The 20,403-nt window shown below is 42.1% G+C and overlaps 2 protein-coding genes across 3 annotated transcripts; one reads left to right on the forward strand and one right to left on the reverse strand.

Moving 5' to 3' along the window:
* Positions 1-87: 87 nt before the first annotated feature.
* Positions 88-12,346, reverse strand: asb7 (ankyrin repeat and SOCS box containing 7). Of its 2 annotated transcripts, none has more exons than XM_071908914.2 (5): positions 12,114-12,346; positions 11,132-11,196; positions 9,456-9,646; positions 7,987-8,592; positions 88-3,150 (listed from the first exon to the last, which is right to left on the reverse strand). In XM_071908914.2, the coding sequence occupies exons 2-5, from the start codon at positions 11,167-11,169 to the stop codon at positions 3,011-3,013; spliced, it is 975 nt and encodes a 324-aa protein (XP_071765015.1). In that variant the 5' UTR covers positions 11,170-11,196; positions 12,114-12,346; the 3' UTR covers positions 88-3,010. The 2 variants fall into 2 exon arrangements, with proteins under 2 accessions (XP_071765015.1, XP_071765014.1); XM_071908913.2 differs by having other exon boundaries at positions 9,456-9,709.
* A 711-nt stretch (positions 12,347-13,057) lies between these two features.
* Positions 13,058-19,165, forward strand: lins1 (lines homolog 1). The gene is made up of 6 exons (XM_078284565.1): positions 13,058-13,541; positions 13,634-13,723; positions 14,185-14,317; positions 15,023-15,625; positions 17,363-17,546; positions 18,324-19,165. Exons 1-6 carry the CDS (start codon positions 13,173-13,175, stop codon positions 19,147-19,149), a joined length of 2,205 nt encoding a protein of 734 aa, XP_078140691.1. The 5' UTR covers positions 13,058-13,172; the 3' UTR covers positions 19,150-19,165.
* Positions 19,166-20,403: the final 1,238 nt, after the last annotated feature.

Below are 20,403 nucleotides of genomic sequence, written 5' to 3' on the forward strand. Positions count from 1 at the left end.
GTACTGATGTCATGTTACACTCGTCTGTCCCCTTTAACCTCCCGCAATAATTTCATCACACAAAAAAAAAGATGAGAAAAAACCCCATAAACATTAACTTTAGTTTATTCACACATTTTTTTTTACATTTGAAAATCTGCATATTATGTACATTCAGTAGTTAATGGTGTGGAAGACTTGCAGCCATTTGATAGCCACGTAAGACATGTATGAACTGTTCCCTGACTGTAAAGACCAAAGTCTGTTGAGGAACCAATAGGGCTTGGAGAAGGCAGTCGATGTAGGACACACCGTCAATCACACAGCAAACTCACTCACACGGTAGAATAGAAAAACGCTGCATTTAAAAAAAAAAAAAAAAAAAATGGTATCACATCATATCCGAAAGCAGATACAGACTGATGGACAATAAGGGTTAGGAAACATAACTGAAATGCGGTGGAAAATATCCAGACATAACAAAAACTGAGAACTGAGTCACCCTGTATTCTTACTCAAATCTGGGAATAGTGCATTATCCAAATCCATTGGATGAGTGAGCCAACAAGGATGGGGCAGCATTTATCATTTTAGTATCAATAAAGTGTCACATTATTATTATTATTATTATTATTATTAATAGCCAAATTAATAGTTTCAAAAGGTATCGGTAAAACTACTGCTGGATCAATGCCAGAGCCCCAGGGCAGATGCAAAAAAAAATAAAATAAAAAAGCCTAGAATTCACATTCTATAATTAGAGAGAACATAAATGTTAGTTCAGCCATAAGCAAAAGAAAAGCCTTCTCAGACAACAACAGCTTCACAAATCTGGTGAAATGAGCATAAACTCTGAAACACAGATTACGTGTTGCGGACACGAATAATGTGAAGATTACGTTTCTGCACCATGAAAGTATTATGTGACAATAGCAGGGATTTGACGTGCCATTTTCAAGTGTTCGCCACATGAAAAGGTTAGCTAATGGTTAAGTGCAGGTAAGTAAAACAACTTTGGTTAAGGTTAGGCCACTAAAACAATTTGGATAAGGTTAGGGTAAGGTTTCGGTCATGGTTAAATAAAAACTTGTTGAAAATGCGTTGAAAAACTGCAGTCATAGTAGAAAACTTTTTTGCATGAGTTGGGAAATGAACCCGGGTCGTCGGAGTTAAAAGGTAAATGTCTCCACCCTTCCACCACTCCTTTACTTCACACCACATTATTTCAATGTCAAACTCCTGCCTGTTTCTAGCCGTGTCTCAATGGAATTCTTTCATAGTAGGGAAATGTATTTCTCTCACTTTGCGATTCAAGACATCATGCTCATTTCACAAAATTTCATAAGACCAGGCTGCAGACAAACATGCAAATTCAAATCTTAGAAAAGCGATACTGAAACGTTAATGCCGGTAGACATACTTAGAATGGATTTGTGGATGCAACACTTTGAAAACCAAATCTGTTTTAATGAGCGCCAACTGATTTCACTACACTGACAATCTTCTGATATGTTAGGTAGCGATTTAAATTTAAGAAGGGCATTGACATCAATGTTTGCAACTTTAACACAGACAATACTTTTTATTACCATTTCAAACACAAAGACAAAAAAAGGATTGTTAAGTGAATATTTTCCATGGACGGGGCGTCGTTTAGGCCCCAAATCCTACATTTTCTTATTTTGTAGCACTATCAAAACGAGAAATTCACAGTATAGTCTCCACAACAGTTTACCTGCGAGAGACGATGCAATTTTAAGAAAGCACCCACCCTTTCTGCCATAAAATCTAAGAAAAAACACTTTGATTCCAAATTATTCTTGTAAAACTGAATAATTTAACTCAAACACAGAAAATAAGAAATACATGGGTCACACCAAACGAAGCACAATACTTTCCAACAAATTTCAAATACATTAAGAATATCATTGCTTAAATAAATCTACAAAAATATCTGTTGTACATGTAACATATTTACATTTTGCTTCTAGTGATTGTGTGTCAGTGTCACCCAAAAACAGACTGTATCGCTCTTCATGGATTCATCAACAACTCCTTTAGTAAAGCGAATGTAAATGCTTTTCGGAAAATAATTGTGCACTCATTTGCAACAAAAAAAATTACTCCATACGCAAGGAGATGGTACAACTTGCTTTATATTTAAGCACTGCAGTATGCTTTAATTGTTCAAATGGCAGTATAAAATTATTTTCCCACCAACCAACTAGAGTTACAAAATAAATCTGTTTAACTGCTTATGTAATGTTCTTGCTTGAGTCATTACAATGTTACGAAGGCATTTGTGCAACTTATTCCTGGGCAATCTCATTGCCGTAGTAGAGCCAATCCTCCTTGTGTATCTTTAAGAGCTCTTTTAAAAGCCCTTTCCTCGTCCCGGACCGCATCCAGCTAACTCGACGCTGAGCAGCTGTGATACAGGCTCTGTCAGGGGTTTTGAGCGAGAAAGAAAACCGTCTCGTTCAGCTTTCTACGACTCGGTGAGAATAAAACATCATGGCAACCTCTTCTGTCGAACAATCGTTTTAATTTAACTCATCTGCTCTGACAATATTACAGAGGGTGGGGGGGTGGGGGGGGGGGGGGGAGGAAATGAACAAAAATATACTGATTGGCAATTACGCACATGACAATCTGACCCATCAAGGACAACATCATGTGAAAATCTTTACAGGTAACCATGTCAATGGTAATAACTCTTTAACTGCAGTCGAGTGGGATTGTGTTTTCCCCACAACAAGCGCAACTACTGCATTACTTCATCACTCATCGGGCATGATTAAAATGCTTTAAGGTGGATCAAATTCCACTCTTCAGCAATTGCTCTGAGTATAAAAAGGCTGACATGGAGAACGAAGAGAAGAGAACTCCATTTTCAATTTGTTGAACTGAACTAACAAAACCTAAGCATGTACAAAACCAACCTGTGTACCTTTCCTCCAGGCAATGATTGCATAGTCTTGAATGAAACCAGAGTGTGTCAGACGGCCTCTCCTGGGTATTGATGCTGCCATCACACATTGTCAAACTTATGTTTTAGGTAGTCTTTCATAACCTTAGCAATGGGTAGATCCTCCAGGAATTTCAAGCTTTGAAGGCCAATGCAGTGACGGATTTTTATCCGACACATATCTTGTAGAGTCCTAGGTTGTCCTGAAAGACAAAGAAACAAAAGACAAAGAAAAGTTATTAAATATTTTAGTAACACCTGAGAGGGTGGTCTTTACTATAATTATTGGTACAATGGTGATGCAGTAGGCACAGGGCACAGCCAAGTACCAGCGACATCATCAAAGTACCTTAAATATCAATTTTTAAAAAAATGCATGTTGTCCCCAATGAATGATGCAGTCACCCTTTGGGCCAATCAGTAACAAGTTACCCCAATGTGAAATAAGTAAAAGTTTCAAGTCTGTTATGTAAGAACACAAATACATTTGTAGTTGTAGTGCATTTCCTTTCTGACATTTGTGGCGCCCCATATTGGTTGATTGTACAAATGGAGCAGTCACCCATTGGGCCAGTTGGTAAATAAATGAAAAAGCTTTAGGGGGAAAACTGGTGAAACATTCAATATGGCATACATTGATGGTCCTGAAGGCAAAACTGTCGTGCAAGGACAGCTGCATATGTGCACCACATTTCATGTCATTTTAATTTATGATGTGGGAGATATGACTGATTCAAATTTTTTTTTTTTTTAAGATTATTTTTTGCCAGTGAAGAGAGACAGGAAGGATGGGGGAGAGGGAGGGGGACGGCTTGCAACAAAGGTCCTGAGCCAGATTTGAACCCAGGACGTTGCCACTGAGCCCCATGGTTCAAAATCTTTCATTCTGACCTGTAATTGTAGCACTCCCCTTGGGCCGGTCAGTGTAATTTTGAAAATGTCAAAACGCAGTGGTGAGATGCATCATTCCCTCATGGTTTGACAAAATTCAATCAGTAGTGATATTTGACCAAGGCATATCCACCCCAAGGTGCATTTCTCCAGGTCTGTATGCCATTATATTTATTAAGTCTAAAAGTTTTAGATCAATATATCCAGCCAATATTGGCCTTAAATCAGATGGCCAGTCAGTGTATTGATCAATACTATACTTCAATTGATTCTAATGCAACATTTTGATTGGATTCCACACAAGTACAGATGCGTGTTATCATCATCGTCCTGCAATATTCTGGGATAATTCTGGGGTAAACACTGAATACTTGTACATGAAAATGGTTACATTTAAGGATGATGAATATCGGTACAAAATAGCGTTTATCGTCAACTTCAATCCAAAAGTACCAGTATCGGCCTTTAAAAACCCATACAAGTCGAACCTTGCAGGACACTGAAGACTACATTTTGACAGACCAGTTAAAACCTTAATCCTAGCTCTGATTGTGAAGGCAAATGAGTACAATCTGGCTTTCCGTTATTAAGCAATAAGCTGAGGTGCATCTCTGAAATTCTGTATATACCATCAAATTCATTCAGCAACATGTTCCCTTCCCAGCTGCATGGTTTTCCAACACTCTTCCTAAGAGATTACTCAGCTGTCAAAGTCATTTAGTATCCACTCTGTTATCAGCTGTATGCAAACATTTGGGAAAAATCCCCTTGGTTCCAGGAAGTATTTCATGCAGGTGTTATCAGTCTGACGGGGTAAAGTGACTCCTTTGCCATGGACATTTCTCTTCCTCAGCCATGGGAAACACCCACGATGAGAGATAGCTGGATAAACCACAACAAAGCTGCACGACTGTCTACTGTCACCAGAGCCCTACTTCTCCCCTCATAGTGCTTAAGGCTGAGGACACACTACACGACTCAACAGACTGAAAAGGGCTATTTTTCAGTTTTTTTTATATCATTATCTTGAGTCTATGAAGTTTTTTCAAGTGAAAATAATTCATTAATATTTTTACAAATTTATTCTCTAGTGCCCATGTCCCACCTAAAGCGCTCCAGACCATTTTGGGAGCGTCTCTAGCAGTCAGAAGGAGCCACTGCTCTGATTGGCTGGCAAGAGGGTCTGCACCCCTCCCCCCGCCTCAAATGTAAGATGATTGGTTGACTCAGTAAAGTCGGGTTTCTACATTGCAAACTGACCATGTTCTGACTGGCCCGAACATCCAAGAGTGCAAACCCATGAAAAACATTAGATTATCCATTTCCAACAGGTACCCTCCTTTAAAGTCCCAAACCCTCACACACTACAAGATTAGCTGTATGACCACTACAAACTAGCGCAGACTTGCTCCGATCTGGGGAAATAAGAAAAACAAAACAAAATACAAAAATTACAGGGGACAGTAATTACGATCCATCTGTTTCAGCAGTGTCAATTTGAACCTGGAAGGAATAACTCAAAGCTAGGAGTCAAAAAAACAAGATGCTAATCTGTGATGTGATCAACAGACATTTTTTTTGCTCCTCCACTGATCATGATTGGGTGATGAATTTGATAGTGCCCAGACAGTCCCAGTCAAGGCCTATTTTCATATAGCATGGCTAAAGTTCAATTTGGAGTGTCCAGAATGCACCTTGACCAAAACACCAGGCGCTTAGTTCCTAAATTAGCACCATTTATATAGGATTTAAGTATACAGCGGTGCCAACAGTTCAGAAAAAGGCTTAAGTCCCAAAGTCAAATCTCTCATTCACTATCAATGAAACAACTTCAGAGTGTCTCGTGATGGCATTAGAGATTTAATGGTGCTACGTGTAGAATATTTACCTCAATATATCATTCTCAGATTAATTTTGATAGCATATAATGGCTGTAGAAAAATGAGACCATCACTGAGAAAATTGGCTTACTCTATGTGCTGCTTTCTAAGTATTTATTCTGTGTCCCCGGGTATGATTTCTCGCGAATTGTGCAGGATTAATTTACAGCACAGAGGAGGGGCCTCAACCAAAACAGGTAGAGGACTGCCTCACTTTGAATGACGAGAGTGAAAGCGGCAAGTCAACTCCGACAGTGATGTAAAACACTACCACCAAGTGACTCAAGGGGTCGCCAAAGCCATCCCGTTTCAAATTCTACCGATAGCAATTTTAAATCTTATTTTTCGTTTCAGAATTGTTTAGTTTGTTCATGTTCCAAAATCTAGACTCAAGTGTCAAAGGTTACACAGGTAACATGTGTAACGTGAATCCTGGGTGGATTGTCTCTGTAAACGCTTTGTTTTGCTTGGTTGGGACCTTTGTATTATGATAGTTGTACATGCAGCCATACCATTCTGGCTGCTGCACCCAACATGAGAAAAACCTAAGGGGAGGAACACTGATATGTCTGTAACAGCCTTCAAAAGAGCTGGGTGCCAGTCATCCTGTGTGGGACAAGGCTTTCATGGCTGAAGCAGATGAGTTAATCCACTGAGGTAGTGCTGTAATCAATAACCCAGCAGATATGTGATCTGGCTGATCGTTTGGAGTCTCTGAATGGGCTTGTCTGAACCAGTCCAGAGCTCTTTGATATCTTTGATATCAAAGTTCAGGGGGCAGTAGAGGAATGCAGCCATTGTTCCTCCTAAATCATTAGTGCTTCAGGTAATGTGCTCTCCTTTTCCCCCACCAGTGATTGTTCTGTGACTGAACACTGGTCATTATAACCTTGTGTTGGCAATGTTCCCTCTTTCTCTGTACATTTCTGAAGTTTCTGCTCCTCTCAACTTACAATAAAAGGTCTATCACTTTTTGTACCTAACTTGGAATCCCTTCCTACACCCCACCCATTTCAACAACAGATTTCTTTCCATGGTTAAGGACATTCACTTTTCCCAGTACCATACTACATTAACTATGGACATGCAACATTGGCTGGTATCCCTGCGTGTATATACACACACAAAATGTAAAATCCACCCTAAAAGCAATAATGCTGTTAAAAAAAAAAACACCTTGCATTTCTGGGCCCATTTTGTGGTTCTTCATTTTTGGTGGTGTATTTTTCTTATTCCCATGGATAACAGGCCAAATATAGACAATGTGACATCAAGTCAAGATATTTCCAGTGCTTCAAGTTTTGGTGTCAGTCCCTCAGAATCAACGGAAAATTAAAAATCAAACAACGAAAAATTAAAAGATTCAAAGTGCCCGCTGTGCCAAGCTAATGGTTTAAAACGCATAATTTCGTCCATGGGCATGCGCAGGCCACATGGGCTGGCCGCTGTACACCATTTCTGCCGGCTTTCTGCCACCGGCATTTTTTAAAAGGTTGTTGTTTACAGAGCGATTGTTAAGAACAAAGTCCGTTAGGAAGTTAAGTTTCTGAAAAAGTTTCTGAGTTGTTCTACTCTACTTCGCGTTGTGTGAGCAAGTTTGGGGCGGAGGGTGGAGGTGGATGTTTATGTTAGAGTGGGGTGAGGGTGATAAGTCAGTATGTACGTGTAACCATATTCCAACTTGAATATATTTTGTATTGTGAAAATGTAAATAAAGTTGTTAAAAAAAAAGTTTGGGGCGGCTCTCCAGTCACAATCACCATTCCTTGAGGCACTGAAACAGCCGATACAGCCTGGATGGATCACATGACAATGAAACGCCTGAGAATACATGACAATCGCACGTCAGCGTTTTCGAAAAAGCCCCGTTTTCCCTGACCACACTACAACATGAAACCGGCGTTTTCAAATTCATCCACATGGGAGAGCGGTTTCGGAAAGCTCTGTTTTTGGTGGTCGAAAATGCCGTCTTAATGTGGATGGAAGGCCAAAATGGAGAAATAAAGATGTATTTTCAAATTTACCCAGATTAGTGTGGACTAGGCCTAAGAGTATCAGAGGGTGGATTCTTCCTTTAAGTTTGAAACTAACTGCAAAATCCATGTTTTTTAAAATTACCATCAACCATTCAGTGGCAATGGGCACCTAAATTTAATCCAATTCATAGTATTCTGTGATATCACCACAGGGCCATCTTGGTAGGAAAATAACTGGTGATTGTAATAAATTAACAGGTGATTATGTGTGTTGTGTGTTGATCAGACTTACTGGTGACCTCCTGTAGGAAGTCCAGACAGGGCCGGCTGATCCCAGACATACTAACAGATACAGCCACTGGCGTCTGGCCCTCGTAGTTCCTGGTGTTTGTGTCCGCCCCATACGTGTAGAGCATCTGGGCACACAGCACATCATCCCTGAGGGCCGACAGGTGCAGCGGGGTCTGGCCGTCCTCTAGACGGCCCAGGTTAGTGTCTGCTCCCCTCTGCAGGAACATGCGGCAGTATGAGTGATTGCCTTTGATGACGGCATACCGCAGCAGGAAGCCATTTTGAATGTCAATGTTGGCGCTGTGGTCCAAGAGGATCCGTACGCAGCTGGAGCGCTCGCGGATGATGGCCAGCTGTAGCGGGGTGGTCCCTTTGTCGCTCAGCGGGTCCACCTCGGCCCTGAATTCGAGGAGGAGGCGTACGAACGAGTCTCGGCCGTAGTGGGCGGCCACGTGGAGCGGCGTCCAGCCGTCGTTGCTTTTGGCATTGATAATGTCACTGCGAAACTCTGACTCCAGCATTAGTCGGGCGATGCGCGCTCTGCCGTGCATAGCGGCATAGTGAAGTGCTGTGAAGCCGCCTATGAAGTCCTTCACTGTGGGGTCAGCTGTGGAGAGAAGAACAGAGATCTGAGAGATACAACAAGGATTGGATAAATCCTTAATATGTGATCATGTCTAAAGAGAAGCTTAAAGCATAACTGGCCGTTTTCAACCTGTACCCCATTTTCCCCATGTTCTTCCATCATACCAATCGATGATCTCATCAATTACTTCACTATAGACTCACTTTGCATCTTGCTTGCCTGGGTGCGGGTTTCCAATACTAATCCTAACAGATCATTGTGGTGGAAAATGATGGGAAAATGGGGCCCAGGTAAAAAAGGCCAGAGTTATGCTTAGACTGTGGGCTTAATCATTACAACAGTGATCAGTGGGGACAGAGGGTTATGAATGAGAGACTACAAACCAACTTTACTTCAATCTGCCACAAATAACCCCTTCAATAAATAATTTGATAAACAAGTTGCTTTGACATACAGTGCCACCTAGATGTAATTATACACTATTGCAATACACTTACAGGATTTTGAAAAGTAAAAGGGCATTAGGCTTTAGCTACATTTAGACATTTTAACTACACATAACATGTGCCTATTCCCCTGCCAGATAAAGACCCCATATATGGCATGTGGTATAACTTTTAAAACCAAATGTCTTACAACTATCAGTAAGATGCACAATAGTCTGTATGTGCCTTGCATGGAGAACAGACAAGAAGGTCTGACTCTTCCAGTAAAATAATGCCCTCTAGTGTAAGGCCTGGATTCATTCAGGTTGCATGCGTTATCTTGACATATTGCTGAAACAGCAAAGCTCAGCCATCAAAATGTAACCAACTTCAAACAGCAGCAGCAGCAATGTGAAAAAAAAAAGTAACTCCTTTGAACGAAAAGACAAAGCCTCTGACCTCCATGCTCCAGAAAGACCCGGACACATCTCTCTTTTCCTTTGGCGGCGGAGAAGTGGAGCAGCGTCCAGCCGTTGGCGTCGCGGATCTTAGGTGAGTATCCTTGCTCCAGCATTCTCCTGACAGTGTAGACATCGCCCGCCGCTACTGCAGCCTGGATCTGCAGCTCCTCGTGAAGCTCGGGGTTCCTTCTGCAGTGATGGTTCAGCATCCTGTCACATTTCGTAATGGGAATGTTCATCTGTACCTAACCTCTGTTGGGAAAGAGTGACGAATACATACGTCTTTGGGGTTGGGGTGTGTGCACTGTCTGAAATTAACTTTAGGACTCACGTGCCAAAGGCTGGTAAACTAAGAAAAAAAAGTACCTGCAAATAATAATTTTTACTGGCCAAAATACCCTTTTCATAGAAATATGTCACTTTACCTGTTTTCAGTGCCATTTCATGTATAGAATCAGGTGTGACAAGAACAGAATTCAAACTTACAAGAGAACATTTTGAAAAGCTGACAATCAATGCAGTTTAACCTTCATGTGTCATTTCACACTGAGAAGTTTACATTTCACATTTGCACTTTAAATATTCAGCTGTTTCTCTTATCCAGAGTGACATACAATGAGTGAGGTAGGGGTTCAGTGTCTTGCTCAAGGACATTTCGAAAGGACACATGGATGTTGCTGGGATCGAACCTGAGACCTTCCAGTTACAGCACGGCCTCATAGCCACTAGGCTACACTACCGCCCCCCAAAAATATGTAAACAATGAAATATTCACAGTGCATTGCATTTCTAAATGTAATATATTCATTGCTGTGTGTCAAATTGTCTTTGGATCAAATGATCTGCGTCTCCTAGTGCGGCTGGTGCCATCACACCTTCAGTTTTCCTTGGTGTAAACCCTAGTGGAAAAGTTTACCTTGTCGCATTTTTGTATTTGGTTTGTTTGGGTTCACAGTGCCCAGTTACACACAAACCAGGGCTTGTAATCAAAAGTCACATTGAATCATAAGTAGCTTGTTTATTGGACAGAGTTTTGGTAACCTGTCATATCGCCAAGTTAGACATTTTGGTGGCAGCAGGGGAGTCAAAACAAATCTGATTCCAGTCTGTAACTTGGCTGCTCTTTCTTGTATGGTGTTCATACCAGTTAAGAACACATGAAGAAACAGCTATATATGAGTATCTCCTTATACCAATAAATGCATTTTGCATTGCATATGCATTTTGAGGTTGTTTCCTGTAGTTGGTTCAGATTGTGTGTCACTCCTAACAAAGCGCACTGCAGTTTGCCTGGAAAGGACTGAGATCTGCACTTTCAGGCGTCTTTGTGCGGTTATTTGGTGCCACCTGGGTTTGAATGGCATTGTTCTCACCTGGCCAAATGAGCCAAACTAAAAGAATAAACACTCTCAAGTTAAAATAAACCACTCCAAATGTGCTTGCTGTGAATGTGCCCTTAGTACGTGCCACCAGTGCTACTAGTGGAAAGGATTGGTCTATTCTATTCAGCAAGTAAAATAGGCTATGGCATTAATTAATTAACGGATACATAAACTTTAAGATGGTATTGAACTGGTTACCAGCAATGGTTGCTGTGTCACCACTCCAGCCACAGTGCTTGAATGTAGGCTACACTTTAAAGTAAAGCAAGGTATGACAATAATCAAAATTCACCTTTCGACAAGGCGGAGAGGCAGGCCTCTCTTGGTCATATCTCAGCTGCACTGGTAGTTATACAGCTGCAAAGGAGAGAGGTTGAGAGAGAAATAAGTAGACACTCGGACTCAGTCTTCAATAACTTTTCCTGCGACTCACAAAGAACCCTAACGTTTAGCAACAAAAATGGGAAAGATGTTTACACTTGCATTGTCAAACAACAACATCAACATCATCATCATCACCAATAGCTGGTAGTTAGCTAGCCAGTCTAGTTAACAGCACAAGTTGAGCAAGTCAGGCAAGCATTCCTTATTTGTTATGGATAACAACACAGTAATGAATGAGAGAAAAGTCGTGAATTTATGTCATCATAGCTGGCTAATTTTACACTAGCTGAGGTTCAAGATGAGCTAACAGCTAACTGTAGTTGTTACCCAAGGTTACACTCACTAGATGTTACCGCAGCTGGGTATAGCAAACCCTACAGCATAACTTTTTATCGTTACAGTTTATATTTAGCAGATGATGACTGACATAGACTAGTTATTTAACGTTAGTTAGTTAGCTTAGCCAGCTGAGAAGAAACAATGAACAATGGATTGGCTTTATTTGCTAACGTTAGCCAACAACGTGAACCACGCAAAAGTAAATCGCAACGTTGGCTAACGAGAGCTAAGAAAGCCGGACAGGCAGATTGAGATTATGCACGTACATGCATTGCAGCAAAACGTACTGCATACAAGTATTTTACGTTAAAACAACTTTAATATAACGCAGACTGAAATCAGCCCAGGGTGTTAGCTAACGTTGGTTAGCCAGCAAGCTAACTTCAGCTAGCGTCAACTAGCTAGTTCTAGTTTTCTTTTGCTTGCTGAGTTGAATATACAAGAACCACAATACAGTGGACGTATCGATAGCAAAATTAATTCAACAGAAATATATATCTATTGTTGACAAACACAATTACTTTGTTTGCTATTGTAAAACAAAGACTTACTTGACAGACGCTAAGCAGACGTTTAGCCAATCAGCTTCCAGACGGGAAGAACTGAGTTTTCAAAGCGGCATCCTGCCGCTGTTTTTTAACTAAAATCTAGTATCAAACAGCAATATCCTGCATAAAAACCCTCACTGAATAACCAGTTTAACAATGTGGAGCGTCATTTTGTTGCTACAATAGTCATGAGCTTCAACAACAAAGTCAGCCTCTCTCTGTGAACACATTTTATCTCCACCGTCAAGTCAGCTGGAATAAATACTGGAACTTCCGGTGGCAACCATCAATAAAAATCCTTTAATGACGAATATGTATTTCAAAATAAAACTCTTATTGACAAACGTGTTACAACGTTTTTTGCGTATATACAACGTACGGAAATGAAACTTTCATGAAATATTTTGTAGTAAATTAAAACACAATTTCTGTTTTTTATTTATTTATTTTATTTTTTGCCAATGGCCTTTCATATGCAATGTGCTAGCTACCACAAATATAAAAGAAAGGCTCAAACACCAACCTTATACCAGACAACTTGTAAGAGTGTCTACTACCTTATAAAAGTCTATTTTAACTCATTGAAGTGCCACGTTTCTAAAAGCTGTAGAATGGGAACCCCAGTTAGTGTCCGTATGCCTCTACAATGCTGCCGATAATATACAAATCAAATCCGTCTACTACTTTTCGATAGACATCTATTTAACAGCTCGAGTTTCACTCCATGTTTACTGTAATGATTCTACTTATTATTTTTGGCTATTCTTATTCCGTACAACCCGATACTTGGGAGGGAATACTCACATTTCATAACACATTTCATTTTATTTTGAAGGCTGATTGGCTTACATCCTGCCTTAGGCTTGCTAACTCTAGGTAACTTGACGCAGCTTGTCATGCCATATTGCAGCGTGACTTCCGCGTTGATCACATGGCAGGTCGTCATACGGAAGAAGCAGCACGACTTTGTTGTGTTTTGAGACTACATAAACTGTTCCTCTAATGCACCTGCATAGCTAGTGTAGCGGTTCAAACTTTCTATTCTGTTAGTGGAATTGCAGCATGTGCAGCTGCAGCTGCAGCAACTGCACCATAATGAGGAACCACTTTGATTCTGTAACTGAAGCATACAGGTGCCTTCTGAGGGGATCGTGCCCTAGCCAAAGTGCTGGGGATCTGGCTTCTGTAATAGTTTCAGCGGTATGTGGACTGTCGCCTGTACAGGAGAGAGACTGTAGTCATCTCTGCCAGCCCAAGGAAAGCTCAGATTCAGAATATGAGAGCCGGGTTGATCTGACTTGTATTACTCTCACTCTGGTCGAGAAAATATCCTCCAGCCTGATGTCTCAAAGCATGCCTCCAGAAGTCAGCTTGTACTTCATGGAAGTCCTGAGGGTGTTGTTTCAAGAGGGGGATTTCATGTCAAAACTTGTGAGTATCTTAGTCTCCTCTGACTAAACGAAAAACGCATGGATTTTAACAGGATAAATATCATCTAATAACATCTAATAACTCTTGAACAGGTTCATCAGTTCCAGGCTGAGGACCAGTTGATCTCTCATCTGGCTGCAAAAACTGTATCAACATACACTTTCTATGAGCTTCAGATATCTGTGAGTATTTAGGTTGTCAATATATCTGATATAGGCCATATATTAAAGGGAAGACCTTAACCTGAACTGATTGTAATGAGACATTTTGATCATATTCCACACAAGTATGCATGAATGTATTCTTCTTCTTCTTCTTCTTCTTCTTCTCCTGTGTTTCAATGGAGAGTTTTAGTGTCCCACAGTCTAAATGCGGTTTCAGATGTTTTCCCACCCTGCCAAGAATAAAAGTGTGGGGGAAAAACTGAATACATTTAATTATTTGGCATGAAAATAGTCAAATTTAAAGATACTAAATATCAGCACAAAATATCAGTATCACTATTGGTCTACAAAAACCCATAACAGTCAAACCCTAGTAAACACCTGAGTAAGTTAGAGATACAGTGAGTATTGACAGCATATGGGTCTAACTGTTGTTCCTTCATTATTCTAACAGTGTGATGTTTTCTCTCATGTCATAGGGAACGTTCAGTCCCGTGTGGCAGCAGGAGTGTGTGCAAGTGTTTCACAACTCATCCCCCTGTAATGAACTGGACGCCTGCATGTGGTCGTTCACCGACGTCTTAAAAAAACTACTTAAGGGATCTCATGAAGGTAAAACCAGTTTGTGTTGTGTGTTCACACTGCGAGCAACAAGTCACTGTAAGTCCATTCATTTTCTAATGAGTGACCAGGGAAACTAGTCCGATGTGTGAACAGTCAACAAGCTTGTTGGCTGAGAAAAGTTGGCCACAGCGGAACCTTTCACAGTCGTCAGCCAATCAGATTTCCGTGCTTCCTTGTTTCCCTACTGATGTAATTTGTGTCATGAACAAAAGTTCTGCCTAGCAAGTGCAAAATGAAGGAGAAGTTGATTCCAGCCATTCAAAGCTTCCCAGTTTTCTACAACTTTTATTTGAAAGACTACAGGAATAAAAACAATGCTTTGAGAACGGTTGCATCCATCATTGGGCTCAATGGTAAGGCTCTGAAGTAATATTGAGTTTTTTCCTTTTATTTTCAATTAATGCTGGCTATGTTGACTCATCAAAATGATGTAACCTTATGAAAGGCAATTCCAAAGAAACAAAAGTACATGATTTGCCTGTTCAGAACTTTGTGGCTGAAGATCACTACATAGATGCAGTCAGAGCCTCTCACACCGACCATAATCAGTCAGAATAGAGACACATATCAACCAAGTTGCTCACAGTGTGAACGCAGGTTTAGATCCTTTGATGCTTTTCTTATGTCTCTAATCCACTTTTTTGAATGGATGTTGTATCATTCATCTGAACTGTCGCTACCTTCCTTCATCAGAGATCCTATGGAAGCTCCTTGCAGCTTTTGACCCAGGCCTAAGCGCTTTGTGCTCCAGGTTTCTCCCTGAAGAGAGAAAAGAAGCGAGGCAGTCTGCAGTGGATTTCACCAGCACTGAACACTGGGGAACAACTCTCTCCACCCTCCTGGACCTACTGGAGGTCCTGACCGCATCCAGGCGGACCTGTCGAACCGGAGTCTGTCTGCAGAGTCAGAGGCTAACCCACGTTCACGCCTCAGCGCTCCTGAGGATAGTCGACTCTCCCTCCAAGTATTTTGTGAAAAAGCGAGCGCTGCTGCTCCTGAAGAAAACGCTGCTTCAGAAGGCCGGGGAGGACATGGCTTTAGGAGACGTGTCGGCCGCCGGGATGAAGGATGAGCAGTTCAGCGCTGATGTGACCACGCTGGCTGATGGCGTGCTACAAGCAGTGAGCGCTGATTGGTTACAGCGTGTTCAAGTGGAGGCGGCAGCTTCTTTCTTTGGGGGAAGCTGCCGAGTGGAAGCTGACGGAGATCAGAAACCAGACCATGTGATGATCAGAGCTGTCAGTCTGGTCGTTCTCAAGTCCATGGAGCTTAAAATCCAGTTGGCTGGTGGAACAGGTAAGAATCCATTACTAATTTCGTGGGTTAAATTAATAATTTATAATGATGCATTCACGTCATATGGGTGAAAACTGTTTGAATGACTTGGCAGTTGAAAGCAATGACTGGGAAATGTTCATTTGTTTAAACTCATTTGAAGCATCAAGGCGCCATGACTGAAGTTTTCTGTTGACTTTGGTTGCTCCTTATCAGCCTTTTCACACCAAACACACATGTACTTAGTGATGATACATTTGACTTCATGTTTTACAGCAAACCAAACATTGCAAAGTTCACGACAAACCAAAAATCCAACAAGCACTTGTGTTCTGCCATGGCATTTTAACAGTTGTGATCACAAAATGCTCATGTGATGAAAATTGCTCATTTAGTTAATTAGTATTTTAAATTAATATACTGTTCCCTACACTTGACCATGGGTATTTCCTTGTTGGTGACATCAGAATTCAGGAAGTCAGAGAAATCGGGTGTCTATCGATAAACCCTGAGTGAATGATATTTTCTAGTAGTATTTACACCTGAAAGTTGAGGTGAACGGTATTTTAAAGTAGGAAGCTCTCCCGTCTTTCCCATGTGACCTGAATGCAGCATAAGCCCCGTCTCTAGAACTGCATGTCCTGCTGGCCTTGACTTGAAAGCAGCCACAACCTTCTCTCCTGTGTCTCCCCTAATATACACTGAATGGACAGCATATTAGGGACACTTCCTCTGTTCATGAAGTACACTGATGAGTTGAATCCAGGTAAAAGACAATATCCCTTATTGATTTCTCTTATTAAATCTATACCAACCTCAAAGGAGGAGATGGAGCTCAAGAGAAGCAGATGAGCTAGAGAAGGATTTTTAAGCTTTGAGACAATTGAGATGTGGATTGTGCAAAAGGGGCTGCAACTCACTATCAGGAAGATGTCCCTAATATCTTCTACATTCAGTGTAAATCCGTCTTAGGTTCCCCGCTGTCTGACTAAAACATGCTAAGATGACTGGCAGTTCTTCTAAAAATTGTGGCCAAACGTTTCTGCTGGCATATAATGGTGTTTCTTTTCGAGGTGTCCAAAAGGTCTGGAATCGTAGGGTTAAGTAACACCATCTGTTTTTTCCTGATGCAGGTTGAGATTGATTATCAAAATACAGTAGAACACACGCCCAAAGATTCGCAGACGATTGGCAATAACAAAATCTAGAAAAATAACTAGTCACACACTCCTCCTCATAGTTGCTGTTAACAGTTATACACCACCCATGTTTCAGTACACACTGATGGAAGTGCTCTAGCTGAAACATCTGTGTGTGTATAACAAATGTCACAGCATTATATGAGGAGGAGTGTGTGACTAGTTATTTTTCTGTATCAGGTCTACAAATTGCTGACTCCTGCACAGTAATTGGATACAAAGAAACCTTCTGTTTGTACTGTTGTAGTACTGTAGTAGTAGTAGTAGTAGTAGTAGTAGTAGTAGTAGTAGTAGTAGTAGTAGTAGTAGTAGTAGTAGTAGAGTAGTAGGACAACTGTCAGTCCAGATCGGCTTTGTTGAATACAAAGAAACATGGTATTGGGTTTGCAAAGATGTCTGGAAGGAAGCGGTAGACATGCTGAGCAGATTGTGTGATTTCTCTATGGATCCTGACTTTCGGACACCCTGTATTACACAGTTCCCGCAGCAGGGGGCAGTCTTTCCTTGCATGTCACTTCAATGGACACGCTGAGCTACCCGCTCTCTCTCCTCGCAGCAGGTGTGAGCCGTGCCGTGGCGGTGCACGGATATCTGCAGGCTCTGTCAGGCTTCCTGAGGCAGCAAGGCGTCCCGCCCGAGGAGGCCTCCCACCGCTGCTGCTGGTTCACCCTGCTGTTCGGAGAGCAGGATGACGACATGATGGAGGCAGCCAAAGCTCTGCTCTCCATATTCCTCCATCACAGGTATACGAAGAGCACAGATCGACTGTGTGTATGATTTAAGTCATATTGGATGCAGACAAAGATTTAGAGAGAGACTAGGGTTCGACCGATAGGGGTTTCTGAAGGCTGATGTTTTGTGTCTTTAAATTTGACCATTTTCATCCCAAAAAATGACAGGTATTCAGTGTTTCCTCTGTGAATTTTATTCTTGTCAGGAAAAGTATTTAGCAGCTCCCTAAGGCAGGAAGACCCACTGCACCTATCAGTGGTAGGGAAACTGATATAGATGATTGCCTTTAGATGAAGATTTAGTTTGCAAAAACAACGTGTAAAGAAAATCTAAATTCATTGTGGGGTTTACAGACTGTTTTTCTGTAGCTGTGGTCAGGGAGGAACCTCTGTCATATCAGAAGTGGATGACACTGACTGACCAATATCCCAATTTTTAATAAAAGGCCAATATCTAGCTCAGAACACAGATGTTTGACCCTAAAAGAGACTGAAGATCATAGAAAAGGAGCTGCTGACTGACATGTTATACTAGGGTTTAGGGAAACCATGTGCCATGGAGGGCCAACAGTTTCATTCCAACCAAACACCACAGCAGCTGATTTCACTGATTAACACACCTTAACCATTAACCAGAGAGGAGGAACTGATCAGTGAAATCAGCTGCTGTAGTGTTTGGTTGGAAAGAGGACCTGCAGACTCTCAGCATTCCATGGCTTATGCTTGCCTATCACTGATCTAGAAGAACCAGAAATCTGTCTGAATTCAAGTGCCTGTGTCCCCCTGCAGACTGTCCTCTGGGCTGCATGATGCTGCTGCGTCGGAGGCAGCCTGCGCCTCCGGCTGCAACCCTCACTGCCACTTCCTGCTCCTGCTCCGGAGCGTCTCCTTCGACCACAGCATCCTCCTCGACTTCCTGATCTCCACCGAAACTTGCTTCCTGGAGTACTTGGTGCGTTACCTGAAGCACCTCCGGGCTGACTGGGAGGGCTTCACCCTGGCATGCCGAAGAATAGAGGCGTCGAACCTTCGCCATCCATCACTTACCGCCTCATGCAGCAGCGGTGCATCTCCACTGACATATGAGGGTGAGCTAGGACCCAGGTTTGGCCCAGACCTGGTCCAATCCAGCCTCTGTGTCCCGCCTTCGACTTTGATACCAGCAGTGGACGGGGCCAGTTTGGCTTCTGGGCTTCGCCTTGTGGACTATGGCAGCTCAGAAGAATCTGATACAGAGGACATGGAGGTTTCAGATGATTCACAGGGAAACACAGGGCCTAGATCACGCGGCTCAGATGTGATGCTGGGGACGAGTGGACCGCCAGCACCCATCGTACGGACAGAACACGAGCCGTCTGACTCAACAGCCCGGGCGCAGACTGACCCGAGCTCCGCGCCGGAAAGAGGAACAAGAGGGTCGTGTCCAAACATCACGCCTCTGTCAAGAGAGACGCCTCGTTCCGGCGCCGAAACGTCCCGCAGAACAATCTCATGCCTGTCGGAGCTCAGAGCGGTCGTGGCGAGGCTGCGGATGAAGAAACTCTTCCCGTATAACCCTTCCTCTCTTCTAAAGCTCCTGGCGCAGGTTGAGACAGCGGAACGTTCTCAGCCTTGACATCTATCGCAATGAAATAAATGATATATTCATAGGGGATTTGGTGTGTTTTGTTCTGATTTCAGCAGCAGTGCGGTGGCTCAGTGGTTGGCGGTAAGGACATGGGTTCGGTTCCTGGTCCGTTCTGTGTGGAGTTTGCATGTTCTCCCTGTGTTCACCTGGGCTTCCTCCCACAGTCAAAAGACATGAAGTCAGGTGGATCGGAGACTCTAAAGTTGCCCATAGGTGTGAATGTGAGTGTTTGTTTACCTTTGTTAGTCCTGTGGACTGGAGACCTGTCCAGGGTGTTTTCACCCAATGCATGCTGGGATAGGCTCCAGCCCCCCATGACCCTGACTAGGAATAAGTAGGTAAAGAAAATCAGTAATAGGGCACCCCGGTGGCTCACCGAGTAGAGCTCGTACCATATAAGGCTCAGTCCTTCCCGCAGTGACCCGGGTTCGAATTCCGCCCGCGGTCATTTGCTGCATGTCCTCCCCTCTCTCTCTCGCCCATACCTTCCTGTCTCTCTCACACTGTCTCTGTCAATAAAGCATAAAATGCCTAAAATAAATCTTAAAAAAAAAAAAAAAAGAAAATCAATAATATTCTGCTTTCAGTGAAGACTAGATGCAAGGAGAGAGAGAGAGAGGGTTATTCCAAATAGCTTTTCAATCAATTTAGCTTTATTTGTATAGCACAAGCCACTTTAAAGGCTTTAGAGCAGTATTTTAAAATGTTGCACTTTTAAAAAGAGAGATGTCACATGGTCACAACAGCTGTAGATAATCGCCACAGGCAGACAGGAGTATTCATATGACCATGGATGGATGGATGAGAGATCAGATGAGTAATGAATACCATATAAGGCATACAGTATGCTGTTATATGCAAAAAATACAATAATGTCCAGTCAGTGGTTTTGTTTTGAATTCGAACTATAGATCTACATGTGTTTCATTCATACTTAAAAGTCACTATGGCGATGCCTTATTAGGAACTGCCTTTCCAGGTACTTTAACATGTGGCTGTCAAGTTAATCATTGCTTACAAGTGAATGATCAAAGGGTACCACTGATTGAGCTCGGCAGTGAGAGCTAGATGGATCTCGCTGAGCCACACACTGTGCTGTGGGTAAACACACCCATCCTAAACCTACACACAGGAAAACCATCTAAACTCAGCTTACCACTCTATTTATTTGTTTAAACACTTTTTAGGCCGACAATCTATATGATGTAAATTCATAGTTTATAGTAAATGGTATCAACCTGA

Source organism: Centroberyx gerrardi, chromosome 1 (assembly GCF_048128805.1).
Source record: "Centroberyx gerrardi isolate f3 chromosome 1, fCenGer3.hap1.cur.20231027, whole genome shotgun sequence".
In the NCBI taxonomy this organism is placed as follows: Eukaryota; Metazoa; Chordata; class Actinopteri; order Beryciformes; family Berycidae; genus Centroberyx; species Centroberyx gerrardi.

Excerpts from the sequence above, each read along its gene's own strand:
- asb7 (XM_071908913.2), bottom strand. The coding sequence starts at position 9,696 with ATGAACATTCCCATTACGAAATGTGACAGGATGCTGAACCATCACTGC. Across the intron at positions 8,593-9,455 it reads GGTCTTTCTGGAGCATGGAG|CTGACCCCACAGTGAAGGAC; the intron begins GTCAGAGGCTTT and ends TTCTCTCCACAG. Across the intron at positions 3,151-7,986 it reads CTTCCTACAGGAGGTCACCA|GACAACCTAGGACTCTACAA; the intron begins GTAAGTCTGATC and ends TTTGTCTTTCAG.
- lins1 (XM_078284565.1), top strand. The coding sequence starts at position 13,173 with ATGTGCAGCTGCAGCTGCAGCAACTGCACCATAATGAGGAACCACTTT. Across the intron at positions 14,318-15,022 it reads ACTTAAGGGATCTCATGAAG|AGATCCTATGGAAGCTCCTT; the intron begins GTAAAACCAGTT and ends TTCCTTCATCAG. Across the intron at positions 17,547-18,323 it reads TCCATATTCCTCCATCACAG|ACTGTCCTCTGGGCTGCATG; the intron begins GTATACGAAGAG and ends GTCCCCCTGCAG.